We start from the raw sequence: 26,264 nt of genomic DNA on the forward strand, positions 1-26,264 counted from the left end.
ACATTTATGCTCAGTATATGTAAAGATTGTGATTCAGAGCATTGGTATCATAAACCGCTGTCGTTAGTTGTAAACTAGTTATGTTTATAGGAACAGCAGAAACAATCTTTAAAGTGAATGCAGTATTGTAACATGAAAACAATTCTTCAATTCGGAAGTGATTTGTATGACCTACCAACTCATCTCATTGGCATTGATTAAGACTTGATTAGCCACACAATAAAACATAAAAGTTTTTTTTTGTGTGAGAAGGAGGTACCTCAGCTCCGTATCCTTAAGATAAAACGGCCCGTACTGCCGACGAGAAGAGAGCTCTATCAATAAGTAAAGCATGGTTTAATTCAATAATTCATGAATTTGAAATCGTTGACTTCTTCTTCATTTGATTTAGGTATTTGTAAACTCCTTTATGTACATAAAATTTATTTAAGTTGAATTAATGCCGCAGACCATCTTCTAAACTTTTAAAGTAAAGCAGAAGAAAAACGCAAAAGCATACAAATATGAATAATTTCTACAGCTTGAAATACGGTTTGAAAAAGTGAATCAAATATAAACCCAATGGCAATTTATTGAAAATATTCACTATCTACGTGGGCAGTAACTAACGAGCTATCATCGAACACAATGGAGACGTCACCATTCGTCACGCGATCGTCCATCGACGAATGGGCACCGCCACGTGTCGGAACAATTGGACATTTTCATGCATTTGTGCCGGCTGCCGGGCTTCCGGACAGGGCTGGCATCCGCGATTTTATCTCAGCGATGACAGAAACAGTTTTGAAGAAGTATGCGAAATTTTGTTTTAAAATTAGCCCGTTTATGGTAGGATCAAGATTATTTATTGTACTGTATTGCTGTATTGAATGACGAGACGAGCTTGCCGTTCGCCCGATGGTAAGTGATAAAACCGCCCATAAACAGTAGAAACAACATCGAATACCTTGAATTACAAAGTATAGTGCATAATACCACGGAAAATATTTACAGATGTTCTTTCTTTAAGTTAGCTTATGTCTCTAACAAATACTTTTTAGTCATCATTTTTCTTGTTTACTGCAGTGATTTAAGGCTTTGAGTTTGGTACAATAATTCCAGGAGGTGATTTATTGTAACCTTAAAACCCCTTATTTTATTAATGACAACCCTCAAATCATATGAACTGGTACTGTACTTACTAGCGCTGAATATTATTGTGCATGTTATAAGGTTTCTATCTTGCCACTGTATTTTCCTAATGACACACACACTCACCTTTTATCCTCGAAGGGGTAGACAGAGGTGCAGCTGGCGCACCCACTTTGCCCCGTGTATATTTTGCCCTATGATGTGATAGGAGGCGAGCCTATGACCATATCAGGCACAAATACCAATATTACTTTGCCCGACCCGGGTATCGAAACCGATATCTCAGCTCTGCAGTCGTACCGTAATACAACTATGCCAACGAGGCAGTTATATTCCTTATCACTGCAATGCTTTTATAGCATAGAAATCGAAGGCGAAGTTAAATAACACAAATGCCAACATCGTTTTGTTATTAGAGTCGTGAATGTGGAACTTGAGACCTGGAAAGACTTAACATAAATAAAGTCTCAAACTTACCTGTCCCAAATCACATACATATCTCTCACAACGAAATGCAACTCAAAATATTTACGGAGATAGAACACTGCGCATTCTAATGCTCCGCGAGCTGCCTCCAGGGAGGCTGGTAGGCGGAGGGGGCGCGAGCAGGGTAGCGGGAGCCTCTAGTCTATGTCGGAAACAATTAGGCGGTGCGCACGCGCCCGGGCTTCCTGCTCGACGTCTAATTGGCGTATCTCGGATCCGTTCATGTATTCGTATTATAATTGACAGCGCTGTGCATTACATTGATATCTGTTACAGTTAGCGTTATGTGGTTTACGTTGGTTATGAGCGGTGGTGTTACTTGATATATAAACTGTTTTGTTTACAGTAAACCTGTCGATATTATAGTTTTTTAGGAGACATTCTTATTTGTTTAATACAGTGGTAGCATTGCCTATCAAAACTATGGTAATTACTAAGATGTGATTTTTGGTTCATTGTAAATTTTTTCTCGATGTTTTTCCTAGTAACTATTTTAGTTCATTTCCTTTAAACTGCTCCCATCAAAAGTCGTATAAGGTATCTTTTAGTGAAAGCTTTGTTGGAATCGCTTCAGCCGTCCGTTCAAAACGGTAGACCAACAAACAGACACGAATAACTTATAACTCATGTACAGAGCTTGGGTAACTTGTAATAAATCATAATGCTTCTTTGCTTCAATAACGTGATAAATCCGTCAAATAATATAAATAGGTACTTTTGATTGTCTCGGTGGCGTAGTTGTACCTACGGCATGCGCGGTGCGGCGGCGCGGCGGTCTGAGGTCCTGGGTTCGAATCCCGTGTAGGGCAAAGTAATATTTTGGTTTTTCTGCTCAATATCATCCCGGAGTTTAGAATTTGTGTCCAATATGGCGAAAGGCTTGCCTCTTATTACATGATAGGATGGAACACACTTGACGAAAAGGTTGCGCCTAAGCATACCTACCCCTTCGGAGATAAATAAATGAAGTGTGTATGTTTTATTTTTCACAAACGTCAAATTTTGAATATTTAAATTATAAAGGAAAGTGTTCTCACCTTTAAAAAATAATGGTTTAATCAAATATATTTGTTAAATTTGTATTACGGGTGTTTGTATTATTTTTCACAAACGTCAAATCTTTTACACCCGTGAAAACAAGGTGAAAACACTTTCCTCTATAATTTAAATATTCAAAATATCATGTTATTTAACAAAGAGACGATAATATGAATTGAAAAAAACCTATTTGTCTAAATTATAGAATACTTTTTTGTTTTTTTTTACTAGATGCTATAAGTATCGCCTACTTAATCACAAAATAATACTTTATATCCACTGCCAACAGCTCTATCCCATTTATTACACCAATATATTGACGGACATCGAGTGTGGTAATTTCGTTACTCACCCGCCACATTCTGTGACATTTCGCGCCTGTTTATTACGATTAATTTATAACCTATGCGTATTACACGCGGGTCACGCATTTCGTAATATGTCACATTAATTGTATGAATTGCATCAAATATTTGGAAAAACAAAATGACCAGTGAAATTAGGGATTCTGGGTTCATTTTCTGCTAAATGTATAGACGAGAGACCCTACTGATCCTTATATCCATGATGCAAGAATTATATCTTATCGTTGGTATAAGTGTATGTGACTATCGGAAGTATTTATTTATTCATGTAATGTTTTTTATACTTAATGGAACCTCATTTCTTGGGTTATTTAAGTTGAATTGATTTTAAACAAACTCTACTTAATTTTAATAAATGAAACAATTTCGGCAGCTAAAAAAAGGAAGTTAAGACGCAGTTGTAATATATGTTTGCTTTAACCGAAATCTCGACTGCTACAATACCTCCTACAGAATACTTCTGAGCAAACTTGCATCTTATCATATTCATACTTTCATTAGGCGCTAACCACACTATGTCCATTTCATCACTTCGCTCAACAGCATAAATATAATATCTAAACGCACCATTACCAATTGTAATATTTGATGCAACCCTTCATTAGCAAAACTAATGATTCGCTAAACACCCCCCGAGGGGGGAGCGGCCCTAACCCGCTATTCCCATGACATCTGTTTCGTTCGAGACCAAAATCTATTTATTCATATCGTATTGCTAATTTTGGGATTAGGCGGCGCGTTCCGTCGGTTATTGAATTATCCATTCCGTTTGCGGGGACTGCACTGTCCCCAGGGATCTTTTACTACGGGACCGACTCACACACCGCTTTGTTTAGTATCTTTACGAAATTTATGTCAATGTTTTAAACAATTTATGTTTGAAGCGTAATGTTTAGTAAAGATTCTATTAGGTACGTATTGTACTTTATATTAAAATTATCAGTTATTGGTTATTTACTCGTCGAAAGCTCTACCAGGACTTAAAAATAATACTTTAATTCCAATAACCAAAACAAATAATTCTTGATCAAAATCTCTAAATTAGAATTAAAAATGATTTTCTTCATGCCGAATCCCGATTATTATTCCAGAGAATTTCAGTGGTAAGGGTTTTGAACAGAAGTACCGCAAAACGTCGCCAAAACGTTTCGCTCGCTTCGTGAATACATTATTCTGTTTCGCGTTTACGAATAATGTTTAGTAAGCGTGCTCAATTAAAACGCCCTGCGCCGCTGCTGGGTTGTAATATTACTCGAATAGAAATGTTTGTTACACCTAGTGCGCGGAATGGATACGGTTTACGACTAAATATGGAAGTAATTATCTTGGAATTTTTACTTACTGATTTATATTTACGTTTTCTAAATTTTTTCATTGCATTCATTGATATTAATTTAAAAAAAAACACGAGCAGATTAAAAAACAGTATCAAAATTAAAGGCACATTCTGTAAACGCTGGCTATACATATTTTAAAAGGGCAACCTAAAATAATAAAAGAAAAAATGTATAGGAGCCTACCTATAACCCTATATTTATATCAGTAACCACTAATCAATCTACAAGTAGTAACATATAAAAATAATCGCAATATCACACGAAAACTAATCCGCTGCTTAAGGGAAACTCATCAGGGCCGCGCGGCACACGTATAAGAGTTCTTTGAAAGCACTACCGATAGTTTCTAATCCGTCCCGCACAATAACAGAACGTTATTAATTTCATATCACAAAAGAACATGTTGATACAAATATCTGAACAAAGAGCGTGGAGTAATTAATGTTACAGTCGTATTGGTTGAATCCCGTCGTTAGGTCCCCAGGGAGGCGAGGGCAAATCGCCGCCGACACAATACGGTAGTTAGGGAACGGGGGGCCGTATCGGCGGACGTTTAACGAGCAAATTATTTAGTAAATGTTGCCAAATAATAACATTAATGCGGGTGCGTGGGGAGCCGTGCCGCCGCGCCGCGCGCCGCCGACGCTGCTCGACTCTACACTCTCCACTGTTTCTCTTGTCGTCTATTTGCGATAGATTAACGTGGATTTCGTTCATGTGTATAGTTTCTTCGTGATTTTTAAAAACAGTTCAATATATTATTAGTGATAGCTTTAAGGTACTTTGTTCTTAACAAAGTTCTTCTGACGCAGCGTATTAAAGACGATTTAGTCATCTCATGTTATATGAAAATTATAGAGAAAGGACGTACTGTAGACAATGAAATTCTACGCGTCATCTTCTTAAGCAATCAACCTGATAAACAATGATTGATTATGTTTATAACAATAATTTTAACATCCATATTAAACCTTATATTTAAAAGTCCGTCCCTTACATCGCCGTTTAGGGCAATAACATTCTTCATAATTTCAACGATTCCCAACTAGCATCTCCATAAGAACAATGAAAACAATTAGAAAAATAATCGGCCTATCCACAAAGGCTCGCGCGGCCAGCTCAGTAGGGGAGGGCCTACCCTCCGGAGTGGTTAGCCAATGAGAGCTCTCGCACTCGCTCCGGGCGCAAACACCGCCGCTCCTGAATGCCACATAATTGAGTGGCCCCGGCTTGACTGCACAGTGGCTCCACTGATCTATTGTCGTCGCCATTAAAATAATTATCAGCTAAATGCTGAATTAATGACGGTTTTATAGATGTTTTACGCATCACAGCACCGCCTAGAGCTTCTTGCTTGTTGAAACAACAATGGTGTTTTAACTCTATGGTTTTATCAGCGATTTGATGAAGTGTAAAATTAACACAATGACTGTTCTAAAAGGAGGTTAGGACTCTATTGTTGACATCGGATAAATATGTAAAAAAAAAAAACGGAACGAATATGTTGCTTTTACAGAAATATCACGCACCTAGATCGGTCTAAATAATGTGTTTTTTTTCAACCAAATTCTGAATATAATAAGTCTAATAAGTTATCTTTGTTCAATAAATTATTCTATTTTTTTGATTTCTAACTGAATCCTAACCTACAAAGAGAAGTGCCTATAATGTACGATTTACACTGGACAACAACACTTCAGTGACAAGAACTATGGTTCTACAAACATAAAAAAAAAACAAAAATAAACGACACCGTATAATCAATACAAGGGGTACACATCTTTACTATCAATAATCATTTTATTCCTTTCGCTCCAATACTCGTTGGACAAGCACCATTTCATACCATTGAGGCCGTTCCACCAGAATCTGAAATTCTTCATAGCAGGCGCTTTTTGCACCCTGTTGCTATGCAGGGCTTCACAGAAATGACACAGAGGGTGCTGTACCTTCACCTCAGAAGTTGTAACCTTGTATAAATTGGTCCACGTGAAGTAGGACATGAATAGATTTCGGTTCGATATCACCTGCCGTATTTTTAGAGCTAATCTGTAAGGGTGCATTTCCCTTGCGTTTATGTAGGAGCCGGGAGGCAGGAATCTAAAAGTTAATTTGATTTTAATATGTTACTTTTAGGGTTTTATAGCTTATAGTTATGCTACGAAGGGTACGAGTAAGATATCCAATTCAAGAATTGGTGTTTCAATTCAATAAGTGGCCCGTGATTGGCATGACTTATATGCCAAAGAGATTATCCCATATTACATTAAAAATAAAATTTAATAATAGGTATCAAACAGATAGCTTACAGCAACTTTTATTTTCAATTGATGCTGCATGTCTTTAACGCCTTGAATTTTATAGCCAACAGACGAAAACACGTAAAGATTATTAAATCAACGGGTTTACAGAACACGACCTACTCGTCAACCGTCTGCTTTAACCAGCCCCGGATCTTGAATTTTTTGAAGGCGGGCAAAATCTGGGTAATGTCGCCCCAACCACCTATATTTTTATTTTTGTCATCATCATCATCATTTCGCGCCCCGCGGGAAATAATTTATGTGTGTTATATACTGGGTGTCTCAGTAGTCAAAGTTGCGTTAATGATGAGATGTGTATTCGTCTGCCAAGTTTGAATTTGCCGCCCTCTAAATTCTCTGCCCGGGACACGGGCCCTGGCTTGCCCCCCCCCCCCTAGATCCGGGGCTGGCTTTAACAGGAATAGGTCATTTTCTAGTTATATTATGTTTACGAACCGTGTCACGTATAGTTCGCTAAGAACAGTCGCTCCGTAATAGATGAATGACATTGAGCTCAATGTTAGACAATTTGTAATTGTTGTATTGGAATCTGATCAAATCAGTGTTGAAACACAAACCTACTTTAAGGATATTCAAGATCTCTTTTCCACTATATTTTTTCAAATAGGATAGGTTTTCGTAACTAGCTATGCTGACCCAATATAATTTGACGGAAACCAACAGTTTAGTCTGTTGAATTGAAAAAAAAAGTACCTGCTATAATTGGCTCCACCGTATACAATAGGCACGGCATAATTATTATAGCCATGCAAAACCTTCTCAGTCACATAATCTTCAGCGAACGAGTTTTCGAACGCCATATAAAAGTAATACTGCTCCTTGACCATTTCCTCGCAATCACCGCGCGTGCATTTAGTTCCGGTGCAGCTGCCGTAAATGTCGATCGCAAGCGAAAAATGGAATAGGTGTTCCTGGAGTCTCGTTACGTATTCATCTCGCAGGCTGTCCGCATTACAATTGCTAACAAGCCAAGCGGCCGCCTTTGTTTTTCCCGCCAAAATACTTCTGATTTCTGGTTTCACTGGGGCCGAACTGTGCCTCCATACCACGCTTTTGCTTGGTGCGATTATGTGGCCTTCGACATCAGTCACTGTAATGTAACTCCAAACGATGTCCGAAGCGAGACGGTAGGTAAATGTCCAATTAAAGAAATCGTCGAGGAATAATTCGCATGCTGGGTAATTATGAGCGGATTCGACAGTGTTCAATGTGTAGATTTGCGAATTCGAACGTACTTTCGGTTTAATAACACGTTTCGATTTTAAAAAGTTTTCGTTGAAGACTATAGCGTTAAAATTCGATATGTTGCCCAACAAATGCTTGTTGGTGGTGAAAATGCAATCGGTTACTGGACAGTGTAAGTGTTTTAACACAGCATTTCCTTCGCTTGGACTTACTAGAGCAGATCCGTACCATAACAGAATGTACTTCGGTGATTTAAATATTTCTTGCTTTTCTATCTGTCGATTGTTAAACGATATTGCAGATGATACACTATCTACAAACTTTACAAGGTCGTGCATTATCAAAACGTGTATAAATACACACACAGATACTGTCAGAATCAAAAGTATTATATTCTTCACGGACCATTTCGATTTCAATAACAATTTAATATAATCTAACATTGTAAAAATAAAGTATAAAAAACGTATGAAACCATATATTTCATGACAGATTTATGTTTTGACATCGTTTAAAAGTCTAGATAACATTGTCTATGATGATTTGAAGAGTTTGCATGTTTCTCACCGGATGTAGGGAGATAGGAAAAGATATTGTAAAGCGCGATTTCACGTGGGAGTATATTTGCATTCACCAATCAATTGTATCTCCGGTGGCACCATCTAGCAAAAAAAGGAATTTAGACAACCTGACAAAGGGCTGTAACACCTCACTAATCCGAGATTAAGATCGTATCTGGAACAGAACACGATAAACACTTCACGTGTAAATACACTTCGCATTTCATGAACAGTTAGTTGAAGTGTTGAAAAAATAATGGCGGTCAGTCATCCCTGAGCTCGAGTATTGTGCGGCCATGGCATTTATTGTTGGCAAAATAAATCTATTGTTGTAATGTAAAGCGTTGAAAGCAAAAACTTGGTGGACAATGGCGGTGTAATTGAATTAAGAGCGGTCGGAAGCGAGGTGTGACCGATGTCCGTTCTTAGAATGTGCCATATGGAACTACCGGAGAAATTATTTATCCAGATGTTTATTAATGGCTTTTAAATGTTGTGACTTATAGGTGTTTTAGTACCAACTTTTTCCTCAACAATCTTATCCTAACAGTTTAAAAAAGACGTTTTTAAATTTTTATATCAAATAACATGGCTTTGTTTTGGTTAGCTTTCTGCGGCAAACCAAAACGCGAAGAAATATTTAATGTATTCTTTAGATTATGACAAAGCAAACTTGCACAGGGCTTATTAGTATTGTCAACGGATAGTACGAAAAACTCTCAGCTAACCCAGAGCGTATTAGCCGCTCCTTTAAAAGCACAAAGAACTATCATAGCTAAAAGTAGAAACAGAGAAGGACCATTTGTTTCTTTGTCGCAATTTATGTTCCAAACTTCAAATGCAATTAAAAAGCGAGGAAAGTCAAAGCCACTAGTTAATTATAAACCCATTTGTAATCCCGCGGTTGTTTGTGATTGATGCGGCGCTTTGTAATAAAACCAGAGCCTGTAAAAACTAACTGCGATCGCTTCACGCAACGGTAAAATGCATTACCCGCTTCCGCCGCACGTGAATTATTTAACAAATAAAATAAAACAGACCGTTCCCAGATCGCGAGTAACTTTATTTCAATTTATACGATTTTTGTTTGCCTTGATGTACTTAATGTGTTGTATATTTACAACTCATTTACATACTATTTCCAAAGACGCGTAATAAACAAATGTTGCGAGAAAAAAAAGGTTACCTCTAGTATTGTACATGTGAAAATTTTTGAAGATCTTCCGATATTTTTTTAACTTACCCCAGAATTGCTAATTAAATTTAGATGATATTTGTTACACAGAAAGATACACAACAAGATTTTTTTACGGACAGAACCGTGCTGTTTTCTTTCACTTATACTGATTAAAATAATACATTTAACAACGAATATCCAAGTACGTAACTTCAACATTAAACTCTATTTAAAGTAACATAACTGAACGTAACATTAGTCTGATGCCAGTCATACATCAAATTGCTGAATCACCATTAAAGAAGACATTTCCCTAAAGCCTTAAGCTGTTCAAATATTTATGGTCTATTTACTTATTGACAAAACAAAATGCATTACAATGGGTGAACAATTGTTCCAATTGTTCTGATATGAATGTTTTCAGTGTGAAGTGGTCTATTGACCAGTGGAGAGCTTCCGTGTTTAGGGGACAATGGAGAGGGTAGGAACGAGGACAGATTGTGGATTTTACTGCCACTACTTAAATAACTGAAGCGGTATGTGATTTAGTTATATGTATGTAGTGTTTTGGTTATATTAAAGTTTTATAGATCAAATTATATATGATAATATCAGCGATAAAACCGCCAATTGTTACTCTAGGTAGTATAATTCAATTAACATGTTATTTTTTTACTTGCGTGATGTGAATGAAGAATTTTCTTTTCTATTCAATTTTGTATTTAATATTTTAAGATAATATATTATCATTTTTTATTTCGCGGCTTAAAAAGGAAATTCGTTAGTCAATAGCAATTGTAGTGGAAAAAAAATTACAGATGCTATTAGGCATCAAAACAATTTCTAAAGTAAAAATAGCTCTACTTACAAGAGGTCCGTCGCTGCGCGCCAGTAATAATATTATACATATACGAGTATAAAATTATATAATTTCTATCCATTAATAACTTTTTATTCATAAAAGAAACATAATTATTAACTTACCTACGTTATTCGATGTAGAGTTCCACTAGGATTTTTTTATATAATTTCCTAACCGAGAGCAAGAAGTGATTAAAAAATAAATATACTGTCATGTTAATTAATCATAAGTTAGTTACTTAGTATTAAACAAAATAGCAGTGATTTAATTTAATGGTATTATACAATCTTAAAGCGTTCAAGAGATATTTTTTCTTTGCAATTATTATAAATTTATATCCGAAATCCTCTATCTTTATTTAACTATTAAGAGGCCATTAGATATAATAACTGGATGTTTATCATCCCGAGAATCTGTCTCACAAGTTTCAACAATATTTTAATTTACAGTTATCGTATTAAACGGCTAATGTAAGTAGTACACATATTATTACCATTTATTTATTAGTGTAGATAAGAGTGTGACTTTAGTACTTGGTCGGATTATACATGTATCTATGTGACGAGTAGGTAGCATTTACTCAGAAATAGAAAAAACAGGTTAATCTTCATTTAAATCTTTCACATGGTATGATATGTACCAATGGATGCATGAATGAATTAACGAATGTATGAATGACTGAAGGACTGAATGAATGATAATTTAATGTATACACCAAATACAAAAAAAATGAATACAATTATCTATTACATCATAAAAATATGCACCAATAGGCGATCATCGCTAAAAAGCGATCTCTTCCAGACAACCTGACATATAGACTTATATTTATAACAAGCTAAAGAAGGTACCACCATCAAATTAACAAACCTATATATAATATGAATTATCATAAAATCATTACCACAATATCCCACGGTGCAAATCATTCGTGTTTCCTGTATCACATTAACATGGCCATGGCTATAAGCACAATGGTCGACGGAAGGGCCGCCACATGCCCTAATCTACTTAGCGGTTAATCTTGACGCACAGTCCGACCACTCCATTGTCAACGATGCAGCCAACCGAGTTAATTCAATCACAACATCCATTCACAATATGTCAAAATATTTTTTGCGAACTATTAATTTTGGATTGCCTTTAGACTTCAAGTACCTATAATTATGTAGTTCTAATAAGCAATGTTGTGGGAAAAATATTGTATAATAATCCGTGTCATAAAACGCATGCAATTGCGTTTATATATATTTTTTGTGACGTATTATTATACCCTATTTTTTTCAATGTGCAATATTATATTTTATTAATATAGTAACTAAAAATTCTGCAAATAAATATTCTAAGCACAACAATAATTTACATCAGCAAACACAAAAATTACCAACACTTATCATTTCATCTTAACTTTGCTTACATTTATCGACAATCTACACTTAACAGATAAAGGGAGAGCCCAAAAAATATTTATTGTGTTTACACCAAACGTAGGTGGTAATCCGAGCGATGCCGCGGGAAGGGGCTCACATTGTACCAACAAAAAATGTTACCTTAATAACATTATTGGACTCTAATTTCATTTGTTATTATTAATAGTGGTTATAAAAGTGTCACGACAGTTCAATGGAGGTGCCAATTTGTATAGTGTTACACTACTTCAACCGGTTTTACACAATGAATCTAAAAAAATATGAATGTCTCGTCCTAATATGATTATTCAAGTTGCGCTGGTTTCTGTTAACAATTGTGCTTCGGAGAAAATATGATTAGGTCGAGTGGGATTCTCGAGAGGTCACTTATATTTAGAATATCTTTAGATATATGGGATTGCATTGTTAAATATTTTAATATAAACTTGGTTCTAACAAATTTCTATAGAAGTTTCGCAGTTGTATAAACAAAGTACGTTCTTTGATATGGCAAATAAAGATATCGTCCTATTCATTTTTAGGGTCGTTTTATATCAAAATGGTTGTGAATCCGCGCTCTCCTATGTAATAGCCACATGTAAACTCTATTGACTAATATAAATTCCTTGCTAATGCTAAGTCATAACCGACCAAAAGTGTTGTATATAAGGTATAAATTCGCAGAGTGTAAATACATTTTATTTCCTAAAGCATATTGTAACAACATCTACGGAATACAGTAACTGATCAAGGCCGCAGAAATAGCTGTGTTTATATCGTCTATTATACGTGTAGGAGGGTGACAGACGGGGGCTACGTCCCCGCCTAGCCACCTCCCTGATCCTCGTAATTAGCCCCCCAGCCTCCACTCTTTCGGTTCACTCCTCGCTGAAAACACAGACGCAATCCGAGAACAACAAGCTGTTTGTGTCTCTGTTTTATATAAAGGTGATGTGTTTTACAAGTATATATTTATATAGGACTAGTTCTATTCTAATTTGGATATTGTAATGAGTAGGTAGGTAATATTGAAGCCGAAACGAGAGATTGATTAACAAATACTGCGCAGATGCAATTTTTAAGGCCTTTTAAAAATACTCATTCTGTAAATAAGTGCATACGTACAAACAGCGACATACAAATACGCTCAAATAAAGGCGTACAAACTTAATATTTTGTATCATCTTCCCATTCTCTACAAAGCTATCAATATTTTTGTGCTATATAATCAAAGTATTTCCCATCATCTTTGGTAGTAAATTTTACAAAATGTGTATTCAAGATAGGATGTTACAGGTCAACGCAAATACACGTTTACAATTATTAAATCTTCTAGTTTTAAGAAAATCGAAATTATTGCTTAAATGTGCACATCGCCGACTCTATCGACTGCCAAACCGTCGCGTTGGAAGCAAGGGGAGAGGATTATCTTCAAATAAGCGTATTACATCGGCTCGTGTGCCCGTGCTTTGTGATCTAAATAACTAAGGCTGCACACGCATCACAGTGTAAAAAAACACCGCAGTACCCAACTACATACTCCAAACATTCCACTCTGTACAAACAATATTCGCTACGCTGTGTCTCTACATGTTTCCCTTGAGACTCCCTCGGGACCAGTCTGAGCCCGATAGGGCTTTATTTGCAGATTTAGAACCACTAAGGCTTCGTCGTCTCGCTCGATGCTTCTCATCTTTTCAAATACCGGTAATTTAGGATGAGACGAGCAAATAAGATTTAGGTAAATGCGCTGTTTGGTATTTTAGTGTCCAAAATTGCTTTGAGGTATACAAGATAGACTATGTTCAATGTAAATATATACATTTATAAAGCGCTATCTAAAAACAAGATGAACAACAAAGGAATAGTCGAGTAGAGTCGAATGATGATATAAATATATGTATAAAGACCATAATAATTGCAAAATAAATACGAATCGATACACAGCTATTTATCATCGGTTCAGTAGAAACGACGCTAGAGACGAACATAAAATGGATACATATATACATTATACATAGGGTGTTAATACCATTACTCTTCCTTGTTTACCTAATAGTAATCAAGTAAAACATAATCGCTAAAGTCTATTTCTTGTCACAAATTTTTTCTTGCTATATCTTTATGTAATTTATATCTATTTTAGTAATGGTTCATGCAGATAATTGTGGGGTGGGTTTGTAAATGACTCATTATCACAAAAATAATGCTACCTACAGTCATCGAAAAGTTGATCATGATGTTGGCGATAACATATCCTCAAATGTATTTATCGAATTTTACAATCCATTAGCCACCGTAACCTTTTGGTGGTGGTAGGATATATTTTATATCCGCTCGGATAACGACCATCGCACACAAGGTTTTAAAACCCGCCATAGTGGCCCACGTAAGTGAATTGCTTTCCGAGATCAGCCTATATATATCCGGTTCCAACTTCCAACATGCCGGCATAATTGTGTTGACTGTCGCGGGGTAATCATCTCTCGTCAGTCGACATTCTACTGGAACCCACTCCACTTACCATCAGGTGTAGTGGGGTCACTACGACGTGCACTTATGAAAAATAAAAATGTAAAGATATGTTTTGTTTTGCAAAAAATACAATTGAATCTGTTTAAATAACGGAATAATCTATTGTTGATATAAGAGATCCCTAACTCGAGATAAAAAACCAGTTCCTCAGAATTTCGAAAAATAACGCAACTCGTAAGTCGATGTCGTTTAATTTTGATGTTTGTGATTGGTCGAGAGCAGTGCGTCAGGTCACGTGGTAGTCTCTCAACCAATCACAATAAAACGACACGGAGTTGTGTCGTGTTTTTGCTACATTCTAAGAACACATAATCATTTTTATAAGCGGGTTTTTGTCGATCCAATTTAATAATGACGAGTAAACTTGATAATAAGGTCAAGAAAGGATTTTGGAAATTTGATTATTACGAGAATATATTTTCATTATTTACTCCAATGTTTAAACTCCAAGGGAAGAATGTTTTTTACATACCTATCTATTTCTTTCTCACTAAATCAACCCGAAACCGGCTGAACAATTTTAACAATAAAGATAATAATCGATATTTCTACGTTCAATTTGCTATCACAGCCTCACATACATAAACAACGATTTGTACACACTACACAGTATCCAGCATTTACATATTAAAATACATGAGTAAGTTTTCCCAGAATCAGCGGGAAGTTAGAATTTGTTTCGCCGGCAGACATAAACAAATTCAGCGAGGTTGGTGAAACTCAGCCGTTGTGCGAGCGGAGAGTGGGAGGGACGGCACGCGATTTGCATGAAATTATCACGAACCCCTCCCTTGCTGCCGGCGAGACTCGCTTTCCTTCTTTGTTGTTATTTTCCCGGTAAAAATCGAAATGTTCGCTGTAGAGATGCGTGGTGTCATCAAAGAGGTGTTTGAATTTAGAATTTCCAGATACTCGAGGGCGAAATAGTGGTGCTTAAGCTTAAAATGAATAAAAATACCAAATAGTATATTTTTGCGTCTCGTAGCTGGAAATAATTAAGGTACATTTATTTCGACTGAAAAATTTCTAATTCATTTACAAATGAAATGAATAAAATATGTCAATAATTTATAGGGTAAAAGTATTCCTGGAATATTAATCAGTGCGCTGGCAATACCGCGTTAATACCTCCTTTGTGACGCCAAAATATTTTCCGAACAGTTTTCCACACAAAGTCTGTAATTCAATATGCGGCCGCGGCGACGGTGCGGCGCGGCGCCGACGAATTCTGCAACTTATTATGCATGAAAGGAAAGTTTATTTTTACTTTTGCCTATGGGTATAACTGCATGTACCTACTTACTAAGGTTTTTGTAAGGCTTATTAAGCGAGATGAAAATTGAAACAATGTTTGAAAAGACAAAATAGATTATAGCATATACCCACTGGAATCTGAAGTTAGTGGAATGATGTCAGTCTTTGAAACTACTGATTGCTTCCTTTTTAACTGAATTTCCAAGTAAGCAGTCAAGTACGCAGGAGATATTATACTGCACAAGCGTGTTCTCAATACACAAGAGCACTCTCTGTTCCTTCGCTCTCATATTTCGTTGAGACGGCAATTCAGCATAACGGGAGAGAGATCCGGCACAGGATCTTTTTCATTATTCGCGCGGATTCGGATTTATATGTTTTCCGAGGGACGGGGGTATCGACCAACTTCCTAACTCCAAGCTACGACTGAGTAAATTTTAAGACAGAAAATCCCAGTCAATATTAATTAGGCCCGACCCAGGATACGAATCCAGGACCTCAGCGAGGTAGTCATAGGTACCCGTACCGTGTATAATTACAACTAAGCCACCGAAGCAGTCTGTTGAAAAACTAATAGTTTCTCATGCCTATCTTCACCGATGCCAAAGAGTCTGTAATGGTTTTGTACGTGTGCTTGTCCCTACAAGTCCAAGGCTACCTATGCTTAGGTGTTTTCCGCATATTTGGCTTGATGACAAAAAAGCTATTGTTATTAGAAAATGAAACAAGCCAATTTTATTACTCTACGATTTAGGGTCTACTGAAAAACGTATGTCGAAACGTCGGTCCGAAACGAAGAAACGACGAACTTCGGATTTAACTCTGTTACCAAATTACTTCGGATCCGTCACGGTTCTGTAGCTTACCTTAGTGGTAGGATCAATTCTCCGTATTTTTTCCTAGGAGTAAGCAGTGGAACTTTATCCTCGCAGATGGTTTTAAAAAATATAACTATAAGTGCTTACAAATTCCATGTCTGAAATATTGCGATGAACGGATCGGATCCGTCGTCGAATCCGTCATCGGATCCGTAAAACTTCGTAATAAGAAAACGTGCGATCCGTCAAACGAAATTACGGATTTCGTTTTTCGAAGTAGACCTTCTGGTTCGTGCGATTATAGATTACTTACGTTACGTAATTAATTTAATATTTCAAATATTAATGAAAAAAAGGAAGTTTGTTACTGTAACTACCCTACAAAGTATTTTTATTCATAAGTAGGTAACTGACGTGAGTTAAACTAAAAAAGTATGTAACACTCGCCTGCGAATTAGTAGCACTCAAAGCAGATATTAAATATTCAATAATGGAACACATAAAAAAAACAAAAACCCAAAAATAAAATTCATCGTTTATTTACGTACCCCGAATTCCGTATTAAATTATTAAAATTAACGTTAAAAATAAATCAATTCCGCTCCGCCTCGCATTGTGGGTACAGTTGAACAAACAATGCAAATATAAAAATAAACAGCATGACACAGTGGTACAGTCGCGGACAAAAGCGCTCGGAGCGGTAGGCGGGGCGCGCCGCCTTTATGGCAATGAGGCGCTCCGCTCCGCGCTCTCCTCTCCAATTACAAATACCAACTACTAAATACATTTTAGAATTCCTTTTGTATTTAGCGAAATATTAAGATTTTAAAATTTTCAAAGAAGCAAATTTAAGGGTTTAGAACTTGAGTTAAGCTTAGAAAAGAAAGAATCATGTTTAATTGACATAACTCGATGTTTAATAATAAAATTTTCTTAAGCATTGCTCTTTAAATACTAACATCTGAAAAAGTGTTAAACATAATATTCCGTTATAAAATTAGAAAGAGCAATGTCTTGGGCAGATGTTGCGTCCGTAACTATATTTGTAGAGCAGAAAGCAGCCAAACAAGCGTTTGAATATGATGGGAAGCAGTGGCGAAGCGTCCATATAAACCGATTCCTACCGGCTTCCTTTTAAGTTAATTTACGTTAGTCTTAGTTTTTGTTTTCTCTTAAATTGGCCGTGATATGTTAAGTAAGGTAATTATTTTTGCCTCAGGGTTACCTTCTAAAAAATTTCATCCTTCGCCACTAATGGGAAGTGATTCATAATAGCCGTCGATACCTGCAGTGCCAAATAAATTGTATGTAAAAGTCTGCTTATTAATTTAAGTATGTACGATGAAATTTATCATTTGTAAAATAACTGATCACACAAACTTATGGTGAATTTCTATGAGGTCTCGAATATAGAGCTCATTTCTATTAAATACCTATATTTAGACAACTACATAATATTTTTTCTTTCTTTTAAAGAATGAATATTTTAGTCTGAGAAGAACATTTATATAGACGAGGGAATGAAATAGCTTTAAACCTTGAATTTGGGTTCCTTTTTGTAATCGCATGGCATAAATAGCAAACTGAACAAGTTCTACATGTTTGAATAACAACTAATGTGATAATGAAACAAAAGTTGCGTGTAATTATAAACTGCCGTCATAATAATTACACCGGCTTCCATAAGGTTGTCCTAGAAATAAGAGAAAAATGGGTATACAAACTCTACTAAAAATATTTTTAGTAGTCAGTTTCAGGCTAAAAAACTCAGACTGAATCTACCAAAAAAAAATAGCAATATATAGCAGAATATTAGATTTTTTTTAAATACAAATGAATGACGGGACCTGTAAGTTGACCACGTGATAGTAAGTGACATGACTGCCATCACCACTTCACAAACTTTTATAGCATTGCTTTGCGGTCATCATCTTATGCCTATGTTGTTTCATAATGCCAATTATGCTTGGTGGAAAGCTTACCTATTCAGAAGAGATGTACCATCAACTGGCCTGAAATGAAATAAAAGTAAAATAAACACTTATCATGTCTCATTACCGATGCAGCGTGCTGGTGCCGCGGCGCGGTCGCGTCCTACGTGTTTGTACCGCGTTATACGCGTTGTATACCAACGGCAATTGTTTTCCAACGGCCAATCGCTTGTTTAAAACTGCACCGCACGTGACCGGCGATTTAAATCAAACACCGCGAACGGCCCAACCGAAGCCGATTTTAAATAAATTCGAAATTCGAATGTTGAAATTCGATGTAACTTTTTAATTTCGATGGTCATTGAGTACTGGCATCAGTTAATTATTTTCTAGACAATTCGTTGGTTCACTAATATAAGGTCCGATGTTAATTTCAGTTATGTTGGAAAAAATTGATTTAAAGTTTTTATGTTGGCAAATAACATAAAACAATAAATTCACGATTCCCTTTTTATTTATCTTTTGGGATCATTGGAACTTTTTTGTGAAAAAGACATAGAATCATATGGCATATATAACTCAATTCGTGAAAAAAATATTACATAGAACCATCGATATAATATTATGTACTACGTACTGGATTTGGCGTTCCGAACATTCACTGTGTTCAAATGATTTGAACTGATATCCATTCCAACTGACTTTGGTATGGTCAATATTGACAGCATGATATAAAAACTCTTGTCTAAGTGTAAACCTGGACGTCAATAGAAAAATATTTGTCGAATAAGTAAAATTATTTGTTGTTCAAGTGAATAAATAGGTTATAACTCTGAGGTTATAACAGTGACGTTTTGGTTGCCATTTTGGATCCGATTTTGAACAAATAGTTTATATGGACGTTCGTGTCTAATGTGTGTATCTAAATAGTTTATACGTCAATGCATAAAACCTTGTAATAGTGAGTCAGCGAATAATAGTGGTAGGACATGGATAGAAGTAAGGAAATATCGTTTAAGATAAAGAACTTAGACTACTAAATAAATAAAACGTTATAGATGCAAATCAGCCGTTATAGATGGTTAATGTTGAATTAAGAACATTTTTGAAGTTGGTTAGAAATAAACGTTCTGAATTGTGCACTGTGTATATTCCTAATGCGATTAGCAATTCAAATAAAAATATTATATTAATAATATTCATTCCTTTTATACTAAGCATTTGACTAAATTACACACTCCATGTATAAAAGCTTTCGAAAGAACAAAGTTATTAAAACAAGGAATACTTAATAAACTTAAAAGATTTTATTATATTATTTAACTTTAAAGAATATTGCTCAAATGAATGGTAGCAACAGATTATGATGTATCTGTCACTTAGAATAGAAGAAGCTTTGGTGAATCTAGAGTATGAGAGTAATATAAATCGCGACAGTTGATAAAAATTGTAGGAAAAGTGGTTCCAACTTGTAATTCATGGACCCAGCTTCCGGTCATATGTGTATTAAAGAAAAATATGTATAGTAATTGTCTTTTGTCTATAATTTTAAGTTTTTCGGAAAAAATATTTCCTATTTTTTTGTTACCGTAGCACGTTACTAGTATATGACAGATTTGAATACAAATAGATAAAAAGAAAACTCATTCTTATTATATTGGGATGGAATTCTACAAGTTTATTAATGAATTTACGTCGATGGAATATACATTAGCAAAGAATAGTCTCGGCATCTTTTATTTTCATTTTTTTCTACATTCAAAATCTAAAAATTTACCCTTAAGATAAAAATATATTGCTTTTTCGTTTATGAGTATTATGAATTGTTATTAATTATCAACTAAGTATCTGGAAGCGTATAATTAGGTCACGCAGTAACCGAGCGGCAGCAATCGATACCCCAGTCTACCCTTTAGCAGCACAGGTAAAAGACAACGTAAGGAAGTAGATACCGCAATAAAAAATATCTTAAGGAAACTATAATATATAAAGATGTAATACTTATGTCAAACGAAAATGTTCCTAATTTAGATAGAGAGTTGGTACTTATTTTAACATCAAAAAATATTTTTCAATTTTATTTAAATAAAACGAAATCGTAATTTAGCAAATGTTTTTAATATAAAAAAGTCACGTTCGAGCGCGAAGAATAATGAAATCCATTTATCATTTGTAGAGGCGCGCGACGCTACGGATTCCGCTACACCCATTGTATGCTTAGTACTTAGGTAAATATTTCCTGCAATTTACTTATTCCACAAAACAGTGCTCTCTGTATAAAACACAAAGGCACAAGCCGTGGAGACAGTGTACAAAATGGCGTATTTAAATGGGCGTCGACTGTATTGTTGGGACAAGTTACATCGATAGTGTGCGCTGGCCCGCTCGCACTCGCGGACCCGCCGCGCCCGGCTTGTAGCTGAGACATCTTTATTTTCAACGCTCATTCATACTTACTACAATGCAATATGACCAACAACCGACTAGACAAATTCCAACTTTCTGCATTACGTCAAATAGTTCAGTTTCAAGTAACAGTGGTTGTAGAGTAAACGCCATCGGTCCCAGAGATTGGCGTAGCGTGAAACTGTTGCACGGTCGTCTATCCCGCTCTAACTGAGGGGGAGGAGTATTTTTCTATGTGCATCTCTTTCACTCTCGCCGTCTCAGAAGTAATGTGTTGTTGCGTGTTGTGATATCTCTGAAATAACAGGGAAGCACTCGCTACGAAGTTGTCATTTGTAACGGTTTTGCTGCGGTACAGTCAGAAAAAACAATTTGCAATATTTATATCGAATTAAATTAGGTTTAATGGTCATATTTTGGTATGTTACAATATTTAATATATGAGTTGTAAATAAAGATGTGGTCATTTTCCGTGCGCGAAATTTTTTCTAGTTTGCCTCTATCATTTCCAAATTTTGAGACGAATGTATGAATATTCGGAATGATATTTAAATTTTCTGGAATCTTATGGCTTCTTAGATATAAATTGAGCTTTTAATAAGAAGATTACTTACTTACTTTTCAGAAATACATTACAGATTCTGAAAGAGCGACCTGGAATATATCATCGCTTTTATCATTACCTAATAACCTTTGTATAACATGGCATTAGTATTAACTGTTATGGTGTTATAATACATGTATAAGAAATAAATAAAGAAAAAATAGACGAAAAAATACATTCAATATAATTTATTTATTATGTATTTAAATAGATGATTTCTACTATTTTATTGTAGTAAAGAAACTCACAGTATAATAAAAAATGCTTAACACATAATTCCAGAAACTTTCCAACATCTAAATTAAATAAAACATTATGAGTTCTGCTCAATATAAACTAAAGCGTATGTAAATAACACCATCGATATTGTACAATATAATTTACATTACTACTTTGTTCCATTTTTAAAATTATAATAAATATTTGCATTTTCGGAATCCATTAGCTAATGTAGCTAATCCTGATAAATATTTACAAGGAATACGCAATATTTCGCAATAATTAAAGGTATTATTTATTATTTGGAATCCAAATTAGGTTTTGTTTTATACACAAATACTAATTAGTAATTCTTGTTACTAGAAAATCTAAATAACTATGGCTTAATTTGAGTCGTTTTTAGTAATATAATTGTATAAGAATGCAAATTTGTTTATTAAATTGTATGTATAATCACGACCGGCCTTAGGTACTTGGTCGCCCCGAGTAACAATGTTTTTCGGGGCTCCTTTTATCCAAGGTCTCTTTTTAGGTCCTTACTACTGTTGTTTGCAAAAGCTGCCTTAGAGTAACTGACGCCCCTTTAGGATCGTGGCTCCGTCCCTAGGATTTTCCGCCCTGAGCGACTGCCTCCCCCTAAAGTCGACACCGTGCATCATACCTAGACTTAAGCACATGCTTTTATTTAGGCAGATGTGGAACTAGTGCACTCATACTTCCCCGAACTTATGTCGGGCCTGTAATAAGGGGCGAGTCTGTCGTCACACCGCGCCGTCCACAAATGAATCCCAGGAAGGTTCAACTATCTATTAAAGCTTTACTATAAAAATAATATGAGAACCCTTTACCTATAGGTGCTTACTATCTTACTGCATTGCAGTTATTTATGAATTTAGCTTTTCCAGCAGGCTGAACAATAAAATCACCTACATGAACCAACCATTTCTATTAAAGAATGAGTTTGGGTCTTTGATAACAAAGTTTGAAAAAAAAAATGAAAATTTTAAACGATTTTCGCCACTTATAATAACGTTTAAAATTTGTTAATAAACTATAACCACAGTAGTAGACAAAAAAATGTAAACATATTAATTGAATAAGTGACTTAATGTAACTGTACAACATTTTGGTTCGTTTTAACGTCGTTGCAAGCAGTACCCGTAGCTTCAAGACAGGGCGCGTGGAGTCAAAACCACTGGAGTGGGGCGTCGCTAAACAAAAACACGTATACAACTAGCGGGCGCGCGCTGATTGGCCGGCGGCGGCGGGGCGGCGCGGGGTCTGCCGGGCCCAGCGCCGTCAGCGAGGGCCGCAGCAGCCGCACTCCGGCACGCGCTCTCCGGCCGGCAACATGTGCAGTGGTGCTGACGGGGGCCCCTGGCCACTCGCCAAAGACGCGCCCAACGTGGCTGCCGCCGCGCTCGATCACTACCGCTTGCAGCTATACAACTACGCTGTTGCCGAGCGGCTGCGCCTGTACCCGCCGGCGGTGGCGCCATGCTACGCACCCTATGGCCCGCGACTCGCGCTTTCCATGTCGCTGCTGCAGCAACGCGCGCTGCAACCAGAAGAGCCAAAGCCACAACACAGTTACATCGGACTCATCGCTATGGCCATCCTCAGCTCGCCAGAGAGGAAGCTTGTGCTCTCCGATATTTACCAACACATCTTGGACAACTATCCGTACTTTCGAACACGAGGACCCGGCTGGCGAAATTCGATAAGGCACAATTTGTCACTCAACGATTGTTTCGTTAAGGCGGGAAGATCAGCTAACGGTAAAGGACACTACTGGGCGATTCACCCGGCCAATATTGACGACTTTCGAAAAGGTGACTTTAGAAGACGGAAGGCACAACGGAAAGTGAGGAAACACATGGGCCTAGCCGTCGATGATGATGGAGAGGATTCGCCTTCTCCTCCGCCGCAGTCACCACCGCCGACGGCGCTGCCGCTTCCTTTTTGGGGCGCTGCGAGGCTGCCCGGCGGCGGCCAAGCGCGCAAGAGGCAGTTCGACGTCGCCTCACTCCTGGCGCCTGATGAAGCGCCTGAGAAGCGACAGCGGCGGGACAGCAGCGGCGAGGATGACCCTGAGGAAGATATTGATGTGGTGGCGAGTGACCAGGAAGAGCGCGGCGTAGAAGAGGAGGTGCGCGGGCCACTGGTGCCGACGGCACAGTACCCACTTCTGGGCGGGTGGTGGCCGGCGCTGGAGCCCGCGCTGCTGCAGCAGCTGCGCCGACACGCCGCGCCGCCGCCCAGCCCCACCGACCAGCAGCGCCCGCCGGACACGTAGGCTGAGCGCCCGCAGTACCTGAATGCGCCTTGTACAAAGTTGTGAATATCCAGTATTATAACCCCGTCGGAAGATTGTTTTTTACGTTGCCTAGTGAAATACTCATCGAATGCTGCACCTATTTAGTTGTAAGACTTTACCGTTTTCCGCTGTTTTGTTTCACCTCTCCGCTGTATAGGTAATTCTTTTCTCTTGTTACTTATGACAGCAGACGCGTATTCTTCGCGCGCACTGTACTCTGTATTCCTTCGTTCTAGTTCTAGTCTCTTCTCCGTTCTTTATATGATACAATATGTTGTAAATTATTGTAAATGTAATGTTCGTATAAACATGTATAAGTAGAACAGTGATCGTTTATAGTAAGTAAATAATAAAGTCTGAAAACGACCAAGCTTTTGTAGATAAAATCTTACGCTCTATTTTGTACATACGTCGAGCCGAGTTCAACTGACCGTTGTTGATGCGTGTGCATACTGTTCACTGTTGTTTATTTACTAGAAACATTAATTATAACTATTCTCTAAAGTTCTCCGAATAAATAGATATTATAAATTACAATAACCTCTTTTCATTTTACACCTATCGTCAAGAAAAATTTGTTGTCGTCGAGGCATTTTAAAGTAATGCTATGAGCTGTCTATGTAGAATATTATCTAATAAAATGCAAGCTGTAGAAACAATGCCTTATCTATACCGTTATCAAATTATTATTACACAAAAACACTTATATTATTCATATAAGTTATTGAAACATAAAAACCAACATGAACATGTAAACCACATGAAGTCTTTTTCGGATAATAGGTCTCCCCTAAAGATTTCCAGAGGGATCTGTCAAAAGCGGCTTGTATCCGCTCTGTTAAAACAAAACACAAAAGTAAGTTAAAGTTTTAAACTCACATGAAACAGATAAAATTAGACAAATCTACAGGAACTAGTAATATCTCATTTTCTACTTTTAAAGCTTTATAAAATTTACTTTATTTACAATTTATGATGAAATGCCTACCTGAATAAAAACAATTAACAATATTGCCTGGGAGCTGCAAAAACTTGAAACAAAAACTTGTATTTATTTATACACCAAAAATTTATATAAAGACAAAATTATATAATTTATTGAGACTTAAAAAATCAACAATAAAAGGTGCATAATGTAATGCAGTGGTTTGAACCTTACAACTTTTATACAGGTTTGTATAGATTAACTTTGTCTAGTCTTTGTCATAACACTAAATTTTAATTAAACAGGCAATTTGTCATTATTAACATCTTTTGCTTCTAACTTAATAACGATAAAGTTTAAAAATAATAATTAATTATTATTAAAATTAACGCTATTATAACTAATTGTAATTTAATTTGCTTCAAAAGACTACACTTACTTATAAATCCGAACGTATGTTAATTCATTTTGTTGTCTAGGCAATAATGGAGCAATGAATTAAAATGTTTCTTAGTTTTGTAGGTATAAAATAACTACACAGTCTGAAGAGTGAGAGGATGACTATTTTAAGCGACTATCAAAAAAGAAGATTCTCAGTTCGTATGTTTGTATTTTTTTAGGTATTTATACAGATTTCTTTGAGATTTGTGGGCCAATTCGTATGATTCTTTTTTTATTTAGTAAGAACTAGGATTCCTGTGTAGGTATTGTTCCGAGAAAAGATTCTAGTGCGGACGGAGACGCGTGTACGTATAAGGTGAATGGTAATCGGCATCCATTTATACACCAAAAATTTATATAAAGACAAAATTATATAATTTATTGCGACTTAAAAAATCAACAATAAAAGGTAATGGTGCATAATGTAATGCAGTGGTTTGAACCTTACAACTTTTATACAGTCGGACGGAGACGCGTGTACGTATAAGGCGAATGGATGCCGATTACTGAGGATTTTTAAACATTTATGTAGGTAGATATTCGGTTGCGTAGTGCGTTATAGTTTCATTCACTAAATATGTACTTAAAAAAACGTTGTAAGAATTGGTCATTTCAAATATTTGCTGATTCAAACTGTAATTAATAAAATAATGGTTTGTTTTAAGTACACTTATTAGTTTTAAAACAATTTAAATAATCAAGATCTTTAATAATGGAGTTTATTTTTGTGCTTCGCTTTCTTCACAATATTTATTTTGAGATATCTAAAATGGAAAAGTATTTATTACAAATATTATGGGTAATATTTACACATGCAAAATAAATCTAATTAAAATATGAATAAAACAACATGGAACTATTTTAGTTCCATGCAATACGGTCATTAAATATACACAGAAACAATTTTTTAAATTAAAACCTACTTATTACCGAAGAATAT

General features: G+C 36.2%; 2 protein-coding genes across 2 annotated transcripts; one reads left to right on the plus strand and one right to left on the minus strand.

The window, feature by feature from the left end:
- Positions 1–6,100: 6,100 nt before the first annotated feature.
- LOC115442762 (alpha-(1,3)-fucosyltransferase C) lies at positions 6,101–8,381 on the minus strand. Its single transcript, XM_030167914.2, has 2 exons — positions 7,375–8,381; positions 6,101–6,457 (listed from the first exon to the last, which is right to left on the minus strand). The coding sequence occupies exons 1-2, from the start codon at positions 8,307–8,309 to the stop codon at positions 6,118–6,120; spliced, it is 1,275 nt and encodes a 424-aa protein (XP_030023774.2). The 5' UTR covers positions 8,310–8,381; the 3' UTR covers positions 6,101–6,117.
- A 14,536-nt stretch (positions 8,382–22,917) lies between these two features.
- LOC115442737 (forkhead box protein L1) lies at positions 22,918–24,495 on the plus strand. The gene has a single exon (XM_030167885.2). The coding sequence runs from the start codon at positions 22,993–22,995 to the stop codon at positions 23,935–23,937; it is 945 nt and encodes a 314-aa protein (XP_030023745.2). The 5' UTR covers positions 22,918–22,992; the 3' UTR covers positions 23,938–24,495.
- The last annotated feature ends 1,769 nt before the right edge of the window (positions 24,496–26,264 follow it).

This window comes from Manduca sexta, chromosome 8 (genome assembly GCF_014839805.1).
Source record: "Manduca sexta isolate Smith_Timp_Sample1 chromosome 8, JHU_Msex_v1.0, whole genome shotgun sequence".
Taxonomy (NCBI): Eukaryota; Metazoa; Arthropoda; class Insecta; order Lepidoptera; family Sphingidae; genus Manduca; species Manduca sexta.

Excerpts from the sequence above, each read along its gene's own strand:
- LOC115442762 (XM_030167914.2), bottom strand. The coding sequence starts at position 8,309 with ATGTTAGATTATATTAAATTGTTATTGAAATCGAAATGGTCCGTGAAG. Across the intron at positions 6,458-7,374 it reads GGTGGAGCCAATTATAGCAG|ATTCCTGCCTCCCGGCTCCT; the intron begins GTACTTTTTTTT and ends ATTAACTTTTAG.
- LOC115442737 (XM_030167885.2), top strand. The coding sequence starts at position 22,993 with ATGTGCAGTGGTGCTGACGGGGGCCCCTGGCCACTCGCCAAAGACGCG.